This window comes from Sebastes fasciatus, chromosome 24 (genome assembly GCF_043250625.1).
Source record: "Sebastes fasciatus isolate fSebFas1 chromosome 24, fSebFas1.pri, whole genome shotgun sequence".
NCBI lineage: Eukaryota > Metazoa > Chordata > Actinopteri > Perciformes > Sebastidae > Sebastes > Sebastes fasciatus.
The window spans coordinates 2609067-2627133 of NC_133818.1; the positions used below are offsets into that span (position 1 = coordinate 2609067).

The 18067-nt window shown below is 38.6% G+C and overlaps 1 protein-coding gene and 1 long non-coding RNA gene across 4 annotated transcripts in view; one reads left to right on the forward strand and one right to left on the reverse strand.

The window, feature by feature from the left end:
* Window positions 1-18067, forward strand: part of LOC141762808 (uncharacterized) — a 196991-nt gene that overhangs the window by 163364 nt on the left and 15560 nt on the right. The gene's annotated exons all lie outside the window — the stretch shown is intronic.
* On the reverse strand, window positions 5650-17308 carry rpgrb (retinitis pigmentosa GTPase regulator b). 3 transcript variants are annotated; one of them, XM_074626589.1, is made up of 15 exons: window positions 16898-17302; window positions 14769-14894; window positions 14458-14550; window positions 13660-13722; window positions 13425-13583; window positions 12307-12456; window positions 11924-12082; window positions 11239-11394; window positions 11006-11130; window positions 10617-10808; window positions 10340-10526; window positions 9822-9916; window positions 9667-9726; window positions 7257-8456; window positions 5655-7103 (listed from the first exon to the last, which is right to left on the reverse strand). In XM_074626589.1, exons 1-15 carry the CDS (start codon window positions 16926-16928, stop codon window positions 6204-6206), a joined length of 3696 nt encoding a protein of 1231 aa, XP_074482690.1. In that variant the 5' UTR covers window positions 16929-17302; the 3' UTR covers window positions 5655-6203. The 3 variants fall into 3 exon arrangements, with proteins under 3 accessions (XP_074482689.1, XP_074482688.1, XP_074482690.1); XM_074626588.1 differs by having other exon boundaries at window positions 5650-8456; window positions 9822-9911; window positions 10389-10526; window positions 16898-17308; XM_074626587.1 differs by having other exon boundaries at window positions 5654-8456; window positions 16898-17303.

Genomic DNA, 18067 nt, shown 5'->3' on the forward strand with positions numbered 1-18067 from the left:
AAGAGCACCTTTAATTACCACAAAGACCCAGCAGCGCTTCTACTCCATTGTCTTCAAAAAACACTATTTAAACATCTGTATTGTAATTGTTCTAATGACATAAAAATCATGTCTAATTTAGCTCCTGAATTTATAAAATATAGTATTTGAATCTATGCTGCAAAGAGCACAACAACCTTCACCAACAAGGCGGGGCAGCCTGTCTGTATGTGAAAGTTTCAGATATCTACATTAAGTATTTCATTTCAATGTGAAATTACAGCAAAACCAGCTCTAAACTGTTGATGTGTAACATAAACAAAGACTCATGTTCTGCTTTATTATATCAAAATGTTTTACTGATATCACAAAAATCCGAACGATACAAAAGTCAGTTAAAATGAGATTATTATGTCAGAATATAAAACTGATGCATCTCTTCGAAATGCAAACAGATCACATCAAAAGTGCAAATGTGCTCAAGGACCATGTCGCAATAAATAAGATTATCTACTCACAGTTTAACACACACACACACACACACACACACACACACACACACACCTCGAGGCTCAGGTAGGAAATATGTGCCACACAATAAAAAGTACACACCGCCCAGCAACATGGTGATACTGGTCATACTGGTGGAGGAGGAGGCTCAGCTGTAGGTCACTTGTGAACTGATAGTGGTTGATTTAAAGCTGCTCTCACAGTCCAGCTTTCTTTGTAAAGAAGACGGTTTAGATTTGACCCTTAAAGGAGTACTCATTGGCTTCAAATGGAGACACGGTGGGAAAAGATTGCATCAAAACGACTAAAGAAACTTCTCTAGAGCTGAAACTTAAAAGAGTAGATGGAGAATTAATCTGCAACTATTTTGGTAATTGATCCATTTTTTTCAAGTAAAAATGACAAAATTCCCTTTTTCTCTTTGTCTTCTGTGATTGTAAATGAAATATTTTGTGGTTTTGGTCTGTTGTTCGGACAACACAAGACATTTTCATACTTGGTCTCTGGGATCTTGTGATGAACAGTTGTCACTATTTTCTGATATCTTAGTGACCAAACAATCAATCGCTTAATCGAGAATCTGTTCATATATGAAAAATGTATTTGAATTTGGGTGCAGGAGTGGCTTTCAGATGTTTCTATACAGGTTCGTACGTGTTTTTCTGCTGTAAAAAAAGATTTTCCTTTAAATATTCCTTTAAAGAGTCATTTAACACCAGGCTGAAAAGCCAACCCGTCTTCACTATCAACTCGTCGAATATCGCCGTTTGGTCCGTGCCCCTCGGCATCGGAAACCGACTCACGGAGGCGCCCTTTAGGAACAATATGTGCGTTGGTCTCTGATGCCGAGGGGCGTTGACCAAGCGGAGGTATTTGGTAAGTTAAGAGTGAGAATGTGTTGGAAAAGCAGTTTTTCTCCGCCCTCTAGTACACCTGTATCCACACCCAGCAGTGATGTCACAGCGTACTGACTCACCATGCAGTACACCTCTACATCACTGCAGCAAGGTGAGAAGAGAAACCACTGCAGGTCTGCAAAAACAACATTCTTAGTTTGTATCTCTGGTGGGAGGACGAGCGAAGACGCAGACAACAGTATTAAATGGACATGAATCTGCCGCGGCCTCACTTTGTGATTCAGGCCGACATGACGAGTGTGTTTACACAGAAACCTGGAGTGTGGGTGATCCTGAGCAGCACGGAGCTATATGAAACCCTGAGGGGAGACACAGCTAAAGGTTCCCTGTGGAGTTTCTATAGTCAACATGACCTGCAGTGTGCCGGCGAAGGCAGAGAAGAAGAAGACTGCTAACTAGGAAGCATGGATGTAAACAATGCAATACTTACAAATCTGAGGATGGAGATGCACTTGTTTGGTGTTTAGGTGAGTAACACTGAATGTAAACTCCACAGGGCCTCTTTAACTCTGCCTTGCTGCTAACGAACCTTTTCACACTTTGGTCTGACTTTTCAAGATGGCCGAGGCCACCTAAGAGTTCGGGGATCACAGCACGGTGCAGGCTCCGGAGCGAGGGCCCCTGGCTCCAGAGGGAAACGTTCTTTGCTGTGCTCCGCTTCTGTTTGTCTCTGGCTCTCTAGAAGCAGCAGAAGCAGCAGCAGCAGCAGCAGCAGCAGCAGCAGCAGCAGCCGTGGAGGGAGGCTCTCCCCGGACGGCGGAGTCCCCGCTGACGGCGCCCTCCGATGGGGTTTGGTCCCTGTCGTTGGTCTGCTTCGACCTAGAGAAGGACAGCCGTCTGAAGAGAGAGAGCTGAGAGGAGGACAAAGAATTCATTTAATACACTTCCTGTTTGTTACAGGTGATGACAGGTCGCTGCAGATTCACACCATTTCAATACACTGCTGGAGGAGCCTAAACTTTGTGATCTCAAAGAACATTTCCAACAGACGATATAACTAGCCAAATTTACAAGAAAAAACTCTGAGATTAAAATGGTAAATTTACAAGACAAAATTCAGATATTCTCTGAGATTAAAGTTATAAATTTACAATAAAAAAATTGGATATTCTCTGAGATTAAAGTGGTAAATTTATAATAAAAAAAACTTGAATATCATCTGAGATGAAAGTGGTAAATTTACAAGAAAAAATCTAATTATACTTTGCAGTTGGATTCATCAATAAGAAAATTCTGGTGATTTTAGCCCAGAATCTGAATCTAAACCAGAATCTGTCGTGGTTACCTTGCTATAGACGATACGTACTATGTATGTTTCCTCAGTTGTACCTTTTTGTTGGAGCCTGATTGGCTCTTGGAGTTGCTGTCTGCTGTCCCATTGGCTGGTTTGGTGCCATCGTCTGTCTGGTCTTCACCTGTAGCGTCGTGCTGCTCGGTGATTTCAGCTGCTGTTGATGTCAGACATTTGTTTCTTATTATCAGCCGGTTAGAAGGAAGCTTTTCATACGCAGGTTTTTATCATCGCAGCCCTTTTAGAATATATAATCTGTGGAAATGTATTTTGTTTTCATTCACGTACATAGCACAGACTACATTAAACTCATTTTGTTCCTCAGAGAGGATGCAGCAGTCACCTTTGTGCTCTCCATCAGGTATGGACTCTTCTTTCAGCTCTTCAGGCTTCTGGAGAGATCACACATTACATGTTGTTGTCAACAGGAATATCAGGAATAATGAATGAATGTCAGACATTTAATCCGGCTCTGCAGACTTACAGCACTCCGAGTCTCCACTGTCTCTGGCTTCTCTGTCGACTCGTCCAAACTCGAGGACGGTCCCTCCGTCTCAGCTGACGTATCGTTGTCCTCTTCTTCTGCTTCCTCTTCATCTTTGTTCCACGTCTGAGCAAATCCTTTTGTCAAATCCTGACAAAAAGGGTGAATTTAAGAGATATCAGTATATTCCAATAAGACATGATGAGATCTTTGGGTTCAGACTAGAGAGGACTTTCTTCACTAGGAAGTCAAATAAAGAGGAAAGAAGGAAAATGTGTCAGGAAAGGACACACATTAGGACAGGAAAAGTAAAGGAAAATCCTGGTATAATTGGAATGGTTTGGTGCTTGCGGAGTTCAGGTTCACACTTTAATCTAAACTCTGTCAAATGCTGTAAACTGAGGAGCAGCACTGGGCTACAGCAGAGGATGATGGGAAGGGATTACAGGAGGGATTATAAACACAAAGACGTGACTGGAGGAAGAAAACAAGTCCCACCTGATCCTGAAACCGGACAATCAAACACTCAACAAACAGGAAAGCACCAGACATCAGAGTTTATGGGAATTAGTCAACAACTTTTCTAATTGTTTAAGTTATTTATGAAGCATAAACTCTTTCATTCTCTGATTCCAGCTGCTCAAATGTGAGGATGTGCTGCTGTTTCTCTGTTTAATATCTTTGTAAACCGAACATTTTGGAGTTTTGGACATTTGAAAACATCACTTTGTGTTCTGTTTTCTGTCATTTTAAAAGACAAAACTATCAATTACACAGGAAATAAACGAAAATAATCACTGGTTGCAGCTCTAGAGATGTTGAAGTCCAAATTCGATTCCTACATGATTTTTCTAATGTTGATAGTTTTCAGATTTCTGGATTGAATTCGATGATATTTTAAGTCTGATCATTAAAAACGTGTCTTGTTTTTATTTTATGGATTTGGTGGTTAAGTATATAATGAAATAGCGGATGGATATACTGTATAAAGATATAGAAAAAAATCCCAAAGTCTTCCATCTAAGCTCATCTGTGAGTAGTAACTCATTTCTTAAACAAACATAAACTAAAAAAATAAAGTAAATAAACAAACAACATAAATGAAATAAAACAATTATTTATTACAAACACAGAAATAAATAAAAACAGAAAAAGAAAGTAGTTTTAATTAAAGCAGCCTGTCAGAAGAAGCAATGCAATGACAATGCAAATCAGTGTTTAAATGTGTCTATAATACTGAGACAAATTTAACAAAACAGAACAATATAAAATAACAATATAAAATGTCCTGTGCGGCATCATCATGAGCACAGTGCCATATTGTTTAACTTAAATATAGAAAGTTTTAAGCTGCCACAAAAAGAAGTAAACAAAGCCTTTAAAAGCAAAACTTAAATTTGATCAGAAGCATTTGTGAATAAAACATCAGTTTATAAATACGAGAAAGGAATGAGATGATGAAATGAAAATGAAAGGAATAGGAGCAGTAAAGGCACTGCGAGTGATTGTACGCCTCATGTACCAACTTGTAAACAACAGCTTCAAGTTAATCAAGCAGCTGATTGGCCTCAAATCGGTTCCCCAAATTCACGTCATATTTGTGTAAAACATGAAAATTCAGGTAAAAAGTCCCTTTGTGGAAAATGAGGTTGAGACTGAACTAAAACAGTGAAGCTGTGGGTCGTAAAAACGAGAACAATGAGCCGAAAGTTGCTCAGGAGAGTTGTAGAACTGGTGATAACTAGTCATTTAATTTAAGGGTGAAAGACAACGTTTGTTAAACAAATATACAGTTGGCCTATATTCCAGCATTTCATTCATTTCTGTGAAGAAAACTAAATGAAAATGTTATTTTTAAAGTCTGGATTATTATTTACGATATAAACTTAAAAAACTACGCAGTTAAAACCACCGAAGAGCTAATAGAACAATGGCCAAGCGTCAGGGAGAAGAAAGTTGAATTTGTTAGAAAAGAAGCCTATTAATTATGATTGTTAACAATTTTTTAAATTGTTAACAATCATAATTAATAGGCTTCTTTTCTAACACATATTGCTATGAAGGATGGAGCCTGCCAAAATAAAAAAATTAAAAAATGACCCGATAAATAAAAAAATATGTCATTAAATGCAGCAAAGATAATATTAAAAATGAATGTAGCCATTAATTAATTGATAAAATGTGACATAAATTGATATTTCTGTTTTAATTTGCTTCTTTATTTACTTATCTTTGTATTAATTCCCTTTATTTATTTATTTACTCTTTTGTTTAATTTTCCTTTTTACTTATTTATGTATTTATTCATAAATACATAAACACACACATTTAAAAATAAATATAAAATAAATAAAACATAAATGCAAAAATAAATACAAAATAAATGCAAAAATAAATAAATAAATAAATGCAAAGGTAAATTTAGAAATAAAAAATGTAAAAAAATAAATGCAAAGATAAATGAAAATAAATTAAAAGAATGAATAAATAAAATGCAAAAATAAATAAAAAACATTTTTAAAAATGCATAGATAAATAAATAAATACAAAATTAATGCAAAAATAAATAAATACAAAATAAATACATAAATAAATAAAAGGGAAAATTAAACAGAAGAGTAAATAAATAAGAATTATTACAAAGATAAATAAATAAAGAAGCTAATTAAAACAGAAATATCAATTTATGTCACATTTAATCAATTAATTAATGGCTACATTTATTTTTAATATTATTTTTGCTACTTTTAATGACATGTATTTATTTATTTATCTATCGAGTCATTTATGTATTGATTGATTGATTTTTGATTTTGGCAGGTTCCGTCCTCCAGAGGGGTCGTATCGGTGACGACCAGCGGAATACATACCTGATAAAAAAATCTTCACGGGAACATTATGAAGCAAAAAGACATTTTATCTGGTTGTCAAAGTCGTCATTATTTTGTGATGTAATAAATAATAAATAATAATCAATGACTGGATTGATTGATAATGAACAGAATCATCTGAAGTGGTTGTGTTATTTCAGGTTGAGGTACTGCGGCAACACGTCGTCCCAAAACTCCTCCGACTCGTCTGCTGCCTGACCTTTGACCCCTGACCTCAGTTTACCTCCAGATTTAATGCTTTTGACTTCAGCAGACTTTTTCTTTTTGACAACCTCTTCCTCTTCCTCCTCTTCTTCTTCTTCTTCTTCTTCCTCCTCCTCCTCCTCCTCCTCCTCGTCCTCCCCCTCTTCCTCCTCTTTATCAACCTCTTCCTCCTCCCCCTCCTCCTCCTCTTTATCAACCTCTTCCTCCTCAGCCTCTTCATTCTCTTCCTCACTGTTTGGATCCTCTTCCTCCTCTCCTTCACTCTCCTTTTCGTCCTCAGCCTCTTCATCCTCTTCCTCACTATTTTGATCCTCTTCCTCCTCTCCTTCTTCTCCACTCTCCTTTTCCTCCTCTGCCTCTTCCTCAGCACTCGCTTCCTCTGCTTCTTCTTCTTCTTCCTCCACCTGCTTTTCATTTTCACTTTCCTCCTCTTCTCCTTCTTCCTCTTCTTCACTTTCATCCTCATTTTCACCATCCTCTTCCTCACTACTCTCCTCCTCTGCCTCCTCCTCTGCCTCCTCAGCACTACTCGCCTCCTCCTCTTCCTCCTTTGTCTCACTCTCTCCATCACTCTCTTGTCTCTCCTCCGAAGACTTTACGGACTCACTTTCACCCTCCTCTTCCTCACCTTCCTCACCTTTGCTTTCCAAATCCCCCTCTTCTTCCTCACCTTCCTCCTCATTTTTAGACTCTCCTCTTGTGCTCTCTGTCTCGTGACTCGACCCTTCCTCGCTCTCTTCCTCTTCCTCCTCTTCTGCATCACCTCCTTTGCTCTCTTTGGATTCAGTCTCGTCTTCACTTTCACTTCCTGCTTTGCCACTTGCTTCCTCCTCCTCCTCTTCCTCAGCACTACTCTCATCTTCCTCCTCTTCCCTGCTTGCCTCCTCATCTACATCAGTTTCTGACTCATCCTCTGGTTGAAGAGTGTTGCTGTCGTCATCATCTTCTTCCTCTGTTACTTTCTTGATACTATGACTGACATCCTCCTCCTCTTCCTCCTCCTCCTCTTCCTCCTCTTCCTCAGCACTACTCTCATCTTCCTCCTCTTCCCTGCTTGCCTCCTCATCTACATCAGTTTCTGACTCGTCCTCTGGTTGAAGAGTGTTGCTGTCTTCATCATCTTCTTCCTCTGTTACTTTCTTGATACTATGACTGACATTCTCCTCCTCTTCCTCCTCCTCTTCCTCCTCCTCCTCGCTGACGTCTGCACTCGTTCTCTGCCCTTCCTCCTCCTCCTCCTCCTCCTCTTCTTCCTGTTTGACCTCCTCCTCGCTTCCATCCTGACTCGTCTCCTTCTCGCCCCGACTCATGCCTTCAGGACTCTCCGGTATGATGTTGATGCTGACCGAGGACTTGTTGCTGAAATCTGCAGCGTAGGATTCAGTCTCCTCGCTCCGTGATTTTGTCATGCTCTCTTTCAGGACGCCACGCCTGCTCTCGGACGGCGACGGCGAGCTTCTGAACGCCACCTCTTGCATTAACACCGACCCTGCTGCGATAGAGGCAGCTCCGGCAAGCAGGCCGAGCTTTGACGGTGTTTCTCTTTTTGACTGGGCCTCTTTTTTGTTTTTCTCGTTCTTAGACTTTTTAGAAAAATCAGTGCTCTCTTTAAATTTTTGTTTAACCTCAGCAAGCCGCCGAGGACCACCTGAACTCTCTTTACCTGGCGAGCTAACTCCTGCGTGACTTTGCACCACTATGGGTTTGCTTTTAACACTGACAGGTTTAGACGGCTTAACTTTGACTGCAGGTTCAGAGCCGACCCCTGAACCGGTCTTTCTGGTCTTAGGACTTTGTTTGGAGTCTGGTACCAGCTTCCTGCCAACCTCTATGAGCTGGCCTTTCCCTTGAGCTGGCCTGAGCCGCTGCCTGGACGCTGCCTTCCTAATGTCCCCTACACTGGGTTTGCGTTTACTGGGTTTCCTCTGCAGCTCCTCCATGGCCATGATCATATTCTCTTTGTTCTGATTGGCTGTTTTGTGTCTCTGGGGGCTCTGAGAGGCCAGAGAGCGAGAACTGTGGCTCCTCAGGAGCTCGGTGGGTAACCCCTGGCGAGGAGAGACAGCCTTGCTCTCACGAGACGGGGAAGTGGAAGAGAAACTGCTCTGCTTGGAGAGCTTTCTTTCCTTTATTGGGTTCTCTTTGTGCCCTTTAGTGGTCTTCCCATGCTTACCCTTCCTCTATCCCCGGCACCAGAGAGCAAGAAGAGGGTGGAAAAGAGGCATGCATTAGAGAGGAGAAGAGACATGCAGAAAAACAAAAGAGTCAGAACAAAAGCAGACATTTATGACAGAATAAGGAAAAGTTTCACAACTCTTCCCAAATCTTTTTGTTTCTCGTACTTTCATTAAAGGGATAGTTCAGGGCTGCGGTTGAAAAGTCAAAAAATGACATCCTAACGTCTTTTCTTAACCACTTCTACTTGACCTCGATGGAAAACGTCATGAGGTCAAGGAGAGATGAGAAGGAGAATTCAGAAGGATTTAGGAGAAGGCAACCACGGTGTTAAGAAAATCCGACTGCATTTACACTAGATCCGACGGCGGCGGATGTTAGTGACACGGGTCTGCCGTGGTCTGGCCGTGGCGCCTTTTGTAGTCCATAAAGATGGACTACAAAAGGCACTGCTTCCCGCTGTGCGTTGTTAAATATCTCTTTCAGTGACAGGCTGCTTCACCTGCGGTGTGTGAAAGAGAGAAACCGCAGGTCCTTCTGCTGCTCAACATCAAACTTTAATTAAGGATTATCTGACCTAACGTGGACAACCGGTGAAAAATATCACTTCATTACTAAGGTTGGAACTGAAATTAAAAAAAGGAATATGTGATAAACACTGAGTTACATGTTCGAGTTATGGAGAGGGGCTAGGATCATATGTGTAGGCTGTACTTCTTCCTACTCCTTTTGGGACGTGTAATATTTATTTATGTTGATTATTTGTTTATTGACAGTTTGCTATATGTTCACTGCGCCGCTTTCTGCTTTTTTCTTTGTGTGTGCGCTCCTTCAGCTGTAGAAAACAACTTGTAGATGCTACTTTGAGTCATTAATTCATTAGTCAATTACAAAAGATTTTGTAATTCTTATAATTTCCTCTTTTTTTAAGGTGTTTCTTGGCACTTTTCCTTGAATTAGGTAGTGGAAATATGGTATGCATTTTAACCACCAGGATGACCTACTGTAATTCATATTTCTCTTATAGTATATTCTATATATATATATATATATATATTCTCTCTAGTCACATGACTAAAAACAACCTCAGATATCAACCTGATGAAGGAGCTGTGTGGGAGAAGAGTTGTGGAGGAGAACGCCGGTGAAGACAGGACTCATAACGGATGCTGTTAATTAAAAACCTTTTAGCTTTAACAGATGAGTGTGAGTTACCTTCTGAACTGGAGACAGAGTGAGTGTTTTATCACCGGGGTCCATCTTCATCATATGTGTCTGTCAGGAGGAAGACAAATTAAGTAAAATGAGCAACGAAATCCACAATGTTCCACTTCTCACATCACATTCAGGGTGACCCACTGATCTCTCACCATGTTGAGGAAGTCAGAGGTTTCTCCCAGACCTTTAACGCTGTCGCTGTCGGTCAGGCTCTCCACAACGCTGTCTGTCTCGCCCCCTGTCTGCTCTGAAAACAGGACGGCAGGTTATTATTCCTGATTTTTACGTTTCAAGCACCCTGTATTTATAAAGCACCTTTACAAAAGGTGCTTTATAAATACATTTTCGGCTGCCGGACAGTTTTATGCTGGTGTAAATGCTAAATTATTAGTAATAAGAATTAGAATGAAATGAGAGTTCCTGAAGAGATAGCTAAATATTTGCAGGTATGAAATATTTTGCGAGGGAAGTAAAGCAGAGGTAAAATCAGAGCAAAAATATGCTGGATGCTTAAACAGAAGAAGAAGAAGTCAAATGCAATTCTTTATAGTTTAAGCTGGATTTTTGCAAGAAATTAAAATGTTTAAACTTCTGGTCTGATCTTGGAGGACACATGAGAAGGAAGTGGACGAGGTGGAGGAGACAGAGGAGGTGGAGGTGAGGTAGGTACCCTGGTGCATTGACCCTGCGCTCCTGTGTTGGTGAGTGCCGTTCAGCACCTTTCTGTGGGTCAGCTCAGGTGGAGGCAGCCTGGGCGGGATGCTCTGGCTGGAGACGGGCAGCGGCGGGTGGAGGTAGCCGGGCATCATGGCGGGCAGCGTGCGGAACATGGCACCAAACTGGTCCGGAGATCTCTCCTGGGAGGAAAGGTTATGAGAGCGTTTGTCACGACTAATTCTCCAGAGTTTTATCTGAGGATGGATCCAGCCTCCGTGCTCCGTACCCACCCTCTCCCTCCTGCGGACCCGAGCAGAGAGGCTCCTCTGCAGGGTGGAGGAGTCGCCCGTGTCCCCCAGCAGCTCCACGTACGGCTTCTCCAGGTAGTCCTCCGTCACGTCGTCCTCCTCCAGAGTCACATCGGTGCAGCTCGGACCCCTCGGCCGAGCCAACACCACCATGTGGCAGCCGCCGCACGTAGCCTGTACAAAGACACAGTTCACCATTTTTTATCCATCATCTGAAAAATCTGACACATAATAAATAAATAAAAAAATATAATAAATAAATAAAATAAATAAAAGCACTTTTCTTTCGTCTTAATCAAAAAATATAATATGTAGCTGTGAACCTAATTCCAATTATTACCAGAAATATGAATATTATGTGAAACACGTACTGCCTGAACGTTATACTTGAGGAAACGCGGACACAGAGTTGGTTTGAACTGGTTGGTGAAGTTTTCTTCGCCCAGGCCCAGTTTCCCATGTCTGCCATCTCCAAACGTGTAGAGCAAACCGCCATCTAAAGATAAAAACATCACAGTGACATTTTGAAGAGGGCTACTTTCATCACACCAGTGAAATCTCTCTTAAATGAATGATGATAGTGCATTAAAGAGGCCGTTTCTACCTGTGATGACAGCCGTGTGGTTTTCTCCACAGGCCACCTGACACACCCGTCCCTTCTTGAAGTGCTCGACCGCCCGCGGCAGCCGAGACTCGAAGATGAACGTCCCGTGACCGAGCTGTCCGAACTGCCCGAGACCGAACGTGAACACATCGTCCTCTGAGAGACACAAGAAACACATTAACTAAAGCCTTAATCGATAAAGGTTCAACTCATCATGACTGATCACCTCTGATCTTTTATCTAATTTCTACATATGCTGTTGTTGTTTTTGAATGTTTTAGGGTTATTTCTTTTTATTTGGGTTATTTTTCTTTTTTTTGTTTTGCTGACATTTATTTCCTCTTTTTTCAGATGTTACTGTAAATTGATACAAATACATAAACAATTTTGTTTTATTATTTATTTATTAATTATATATAATATAAAGAAAGAAAATGCAAAGAAAAACAACAAAAAAATTCTCCATTTGACAATAAAGGTGCTAAAGTATAAAAGAATGTTGCAGATAATAAAAAGATGAATGTGAATTAGTAAAAATATTTAATAGATTTTCTGCAACTCTGCAAGATTTTACACAAAAATAGATAAGCAAAATATATTATAAATGTAGAAGATGGAGTTTATTGACCAATAAGTATGTGTAGTGTTCAGCCATGTTTGTAGTTCTTTAAGAGATATTATCTACCTGTGAGTGCCACTGTGTGTCCACCTCCACAGGCCACCTGTGTCACCGGCTCCTTGACGCTCTTCACCAGCTGAGGGACTCGGTGTCGGGGCAGCTGGTCGGTGCCCAGACCCAGTTTACCGCTGTCCCGCTCCCCGAACGTGTACAGAGCACCGTCAACTGACAAACAAACACACATGTTTCACACAACCAATACACTTCTGCTACTTTTTTAGGAAAACAAAGAACAACAATTAGGATCTTTCATTTACTTCCACGGAATGAATGAGGAATTTAATTTAAATGTTCCCTTCTGGCATGTGACTGGTTCATTTTAAGATCCATACCCATAATCCTTTGCAGGGGGGCAGCTGAACCGTCAGGTGGCCTCTCTCTGTGCTCACCTGTGACTAAGGCAGAGTGGTAGTATCCACAGGACACCCAGCTGATTGGTCGTCCCACGTTGACTTCCTGTGGCGTCGAGGCGTGGCTCTCCTTCCCCAAACCGATCTGACCCTCCGTGTTGTCGCCCCACATGAACAGTTTACCGCTCTCTGTGACGGGCAGCAAGTACACAGCTCGTCTTTATTACATTTCATTTTATTCTTTTCTTCTGGTTTTAAATGTTGTTCTGATGCATTTCCTGTGAAATGCCTGGTTTTGCTCTGCCTTGTCTTTTTACATTTTATAAGACATACAGGATGGGTAACAGTGCTTATGTTTTGTTAACTAAGAACTTAAAGTTGGAAAAAGCTGGAAAAGGTGACAGCATTTACTTTTGTAAACTCCTGTTTACACTAAAATCGAATTGTTTCATTCATTTTAGGATTTTACCCAAATATGTCTGCACATTCACATGAAAAATTGTACTGTACTTTTACTAAAATTTGCTGCTAAAAAATGAAATAAAAATAAACATATAAAATAAGATTTTAAATTAGAAAACATATAATTTACTGATGAAATCTAAAAACTAAAAAAATACAAATAAAAATATAAATTCAATAAAATTGAAATTAAAAAATATGAATTTAAATAGAATTTACATCTTAAATTTAAAAAATCTAGTTTACAGACAAAATCTAAACACAAAAATGTTAGCCAAAATAAAGTTAAAATATAAGTTTAAGATTTAAAAAAAAAAAACTAATTTACTAACAAAATTGGAAAACCAATTCAAAATTGAAAAGACTTTTTAAAAAATAAAATTTAAAAAATAAAAATAAAAATGTATTGACCAAATCTCAAAACAAACAAACATATTATTATTATTATTATTATTATTATTATTATTATTATTATTATTATTAATAATAATAATTTTATTTTAAATTAAGACACAATTTTAAATTAAAATCTTCATAATTTAAAAATCTAATTTTAAAAAATCATAAATTTAAAACAGAAATACAAACTGATATACATTTTCAAATTTGAATTTCAAATTTGAAAATGTAATTAACTAACGATAAGATGAAGAAGCCGCTGTGATGCTCAACTGAAAAGAAGATTTGACTGTCACCTGTGAGAGCGGCGGAGGTGTTTGAACCGGCAGCGAGCATTTTGATTGGTCCACGTGAGTCGAAGAAGCAGACCCTCTGGAAGGACGTCCTCTCGTCACAGTCACCGAGCCCCAGCTGACCCTCACTGTTCCCCCCAGAGGCCAACACTTTCCCCTGAGCTACACACAAGAAAACAACACTGACTATTTATGATACACCATGTTGACGATGTAAACTCGTCAGTCAGAAACTCACCTGTGTAGATGAGAGTGTGGTTTCTCCCACAGGCCACAAACTGAACTTTCTCAGACTTAAGAGCTGAAATCATACAAAATTAATCATTACTAAACATACATTTATAGCTAAAAACCACGATAGTTTATTCTAAACGGTAGCTTTTTTCGGAGCTTTCAAACATACCGCATGGTCTTCATCAGAGGATGGAGATGGGTGTGTTGACATGTGTGCTCAGTAGCTGTTCATAGCTCATTTTTAGGACTTCTCCGTTTAAAGTTAACGGCATGAAACAACTCAGCAAACATCATCTGCAGATCAAGACCATGTGATACAGCTGAAAGCCCTGGAAAGCCATGTGTTTCTGTAAATAATAGGGAATTTGTTTACATTAGTTGTATTTATTTAACTCTGTATTATCTTATATTACCAGAAGTGCACAGAAAACTGATAAGAAACCAGTTGCCTCTCCGTCTGCCTGTGTCTCTCTAGATTAGACCAGATTATGGACCTCCAGATTGGGATTATGATGGGAACAAATCTCTGGGTCCCCCCTACAGCAGGGCTCAATAAAAAAGGGTTTCCACCGTCATATTTGTTACCAGGGGCACCGTATTTACTTTGCAGATTATTTCTATTTAGTACAAACTCAATGTTTCCTGCGCGTTTTCTGTCCAGGCCGACAGAGGCGTCTCCTCCCTCTTCAGTGGACTCCCTCTGCACTCCCCTTTGAGGAGGCTGAAGACAGCTGTTGATGGCAGCGCTTACACACAATACTATCCCTTCTTTTTGTGGTTAAAATAGAGAACAGAGACCAACCTTTGACACAAGTGGGCTTGTTCACAGTCAGTTTGGATCCCAGACCGAGCTGGCCCCAGTTGTTGCTGCCAAACATGAAGAGTTTCCCATTTTCTGTGGAGACAAAGACGGGCTGATTGGTTGTTTTCTAAAGCGAGGTGGAGGAAGTGATACATCAGTACATGGTCGGGTTTTATGCAAAGAATTATGTTTTTCTTGGTTTCATGGACAGCAAAATAAAATATCCTTGCAGGGGGAAGCCACTAATTCTCATCCAGCATCAGCTCTTTGCTCATTAAACAGAATAAAACACATTAAAAAATGTCTCTTACCTGTTATTAAGGCGGTATGCTCGTCCCCACAGGCGATTATTAAGGGGACGTCATTTTTAAGCCAGAATTTACTGGGGATGTTGTCGGCAAATTTGCTCTTTCCAAAAGTGAAAACGGCTCCTGATTCTGACGGAAAAGAAGAGGAAATAAACAAAATCCTTGTTGATGAAAGAATGAGTCAAACAGGAAATGTATTCATCACAATTTTTATTATCAGTTGATCATTTTAAGGTATATATATGTAAAAAATATATTTGTAGATACACTTTCTTATGAGAAACTGATTACTTTCACTGTTGGTCAAACGATGACTTTGTCATAACAAACAGGATAAAGCTGTACAACTATGACTATAATAATATAATAATATTCATAAATACAGAGCCCTCTGGTATCTAAAAGTCCACCTGTTGATATCTTATGGTTAAATACCACCAAGGTTCTCTATTCTTTTTGGATCTGGGGTGTCATGGAGGGATATTATTGATGATTATTTAGGTGTTTATTGTATTAGTTTGTTGGTAGTTTGTCTCCTGAACTCCAGCATCTTTACGCTGTAGGAACACACTGAAAATAAGTCTTATTGGGTCATCCTTGAGATTTTATTGCTGTGATTTACTGTCCTTCATCCCATTGTGTCAAACAAACCAAAACAATTAATCTTATATATATTTTATATTTATAACTAAATAATCAAATCAGTCCTAATCTAATATGAGATTTTAATTCATGATATTTGGAGACGTGGAAGAAGACCTTTTACTTGAGTAAAGATAGCAATACTTTAATGTAAAAATATTCAAAAGTATAGTAGAAGTATGACAGTATTCTCATCAGGTAAAGGTGCTCATTAAGCAGCAAAATGTTTTATGATATTAATTATTTTCTATTCTATAGAATAGAATCTATAATAATGTATCATATTTTATGTGGTAATAATAAATTTTTTTGTGAAATCTTAAGCCACAAACTAAGTAGTAACTATAACCAGCAGTGCTGTACTTAAGTACAATTTTGAGGTACTTGTACTTTACTTGAGTATTTTATTTTCTACTTCTATTCCATTACATCTCTGAGGAAAATATTGTACTTTTTACTCCACTTATTTTAAAGCTTTAGTTACTATGCAGATTCATATTAACAACACAAAGTATAATAAATAAATAAATAAATTATGTATTACAGATTGAACTACCAGCCTTATATAAAGTCATTAAAAAGAGCTCCAGCTTTACCAGCTGGAACATTAAAGTGATGAACTCATTTATGCATTAATAATTATGATACTATAATATAAAATATAGTATTCTGCATAATGTGTACTTTGGTACTTTAAGTATATTTTGATGCTAATATTTTTGTTCTTTTTGATGACTGTGGTATTGCTACTTTTACTTCAGTAAAAGATCTGAGTACTTCCTTCACCACTATGATTATAATTGTCAGATAAATATACTGCTCCACAGACAGACTCAGGAAGGAAAGGGAGGACGGTCTGCAGGACAGATAATAATGCACTATACTCATTTTTAACAGTCTCCTCTGCACTATATTCACTTTTTTTAATAGTCGTGTATCACAGCTGTTACCCTGCACTATATTCAGTTTTAACAGTTTTCTTCATCTCCTTGTATTTTTATATCTGGTATATATTTTTTTGTATTTTGTACTTTGCACTACTAACTTTTTTACTGCCTTTTTACTAACATGTTTTGCACTATGGAACTGTGATGCTGGAAACTTCTATCCATCCATCCATCCATCCATCCATCCATCTATAAGCTTCTGATATTATCATGAAAATGAAGGTTCACAAGCTGTCAGATTCATATTTCCTGACAGAGCACGTTTCAAAACAAACTTTTCAAGTACTTCAAGCTAAGAAAAGGAGAAAGAAATATATAAACAGCAAATAACGTGAAACACTAGAACTAGTCATGAGTATTAAACATATGATAGGTGAATAAATGGCAGGTTAACGTGAATATAAAAAGTGTTGTTTTCTGTTAGCCATCGAGCTAAAGCAGAAGCTAACCTGAAGCAGCTGCACGTTAACAGTTAACCTAACAGTTTAGCTTTAAAAGAGTTAGTTATTAGAGTTAAACGATTGAAGAAGTGTCGGTGTTTACCTGGTATCTCGTCCTCGGACTCCCCAGCCATTTCTGAGGGACTTTAATCCGCTTTGCTCGCTCGTCGTGGGCGTGTTGGAGTCCCTCTTGTTTTCCACTCTGACAACCCGGAAGTAAACATAACTTCTCCTAGGTTACGACGCTGAGAACGTAACTTCTCCTAGGTTACGACGCTGAGAACGTAACTTCTCCTAGGTTACGACGCTGAGAACGTAACTTCTCCTAGGTTACGACGCTGAGAACGTAACCTCTCATAGGTTACGACGCTGAGAACGTAACCTATCCTGGGCTACGACGCTGAGAACGTAACTTCTCCTAGGTTACGACACTGAGAACGTAACTTCTCCTAGGTTACGACGCTGAGAACGTAACCTCTCGTAGATTATTGTAAATTATACATGAAAATAATAATAAATTAAATTAAGGGCTATAGGGCTGTACCTGTAATTCATATTCTTCTGTTATACTAAGAAGTTTCAATGCATTTTTTTTTTCATGACTTTAAGGGCTTTTCTTTAAGAAAGAAACTCAGAATGAAACACATTAAACCTAGGTTTCCCTTTCATATTCTTGGATTTGTGCAAATAAAATTTTCCAAGAATGAGAATGTTATTCCCCAGAAAGTAATCTTTGTTATTGTCCATGACAAGTCCATGAGCAATGTCCTTTTGAGAGAAATTTCCCAGATGAGAAACTTTTGGGAAAAGCCAGTCATGTATATCAAGACATAAAGCTCCAGAATACATATAATGACCTCTCCCAGGTTACGACGCTGAGAATGCAACGACGTAACTTCTTACAGGGACAGGACGTTTGTTTTGATGCTTCTGAATACATTATATTTTACATTATATATATACATTATATTATACATTATTTCTTTTTATTTATTTATTTTATTCTAATTTACTAACAAAATTGGAAAACTAATTCAAAATTTAAAGGACTTTTTTAAAAATAAAATTTAAAAAATTTAAAAATACATTTATTGACCATATCTCAAAACAAACAAACATATTATTATTATTATTATTATTATTATTATTATAAATTATGATATGTCCCTCTATGTCCCTCTTACAGGGACAGGACGTTTGTTTTGATGCTGCTGAATACATTATATATTTACCGAACTTTACTGAAGTGTATATATCACCGTCAGACACAGAG

Excerpts from the sequence above, each read along its gene's own strand:
- rpgrb (XM_074626587.1), bottom strand. The coding sequence starts at position 16,928 with ATGGCTGGGGAGTCCGAGGACGAGATACCAG. Across the intron at positions 11,131-11,238 it reads CCACACGGCTGTCATCACAG|ATGGCGGTTTGCTCTACACG; the intron begins GTAGAAACGGCC and ends TTTTATCTTTAG. Across the intron at positions 9,917-10,339 it reads CGCAGGGTCAATGCACCAGG|AGCAGACAGGGGGCGAGACA; the intron begins GTACCTACCTCA and ends TCCTGTTTTCAG.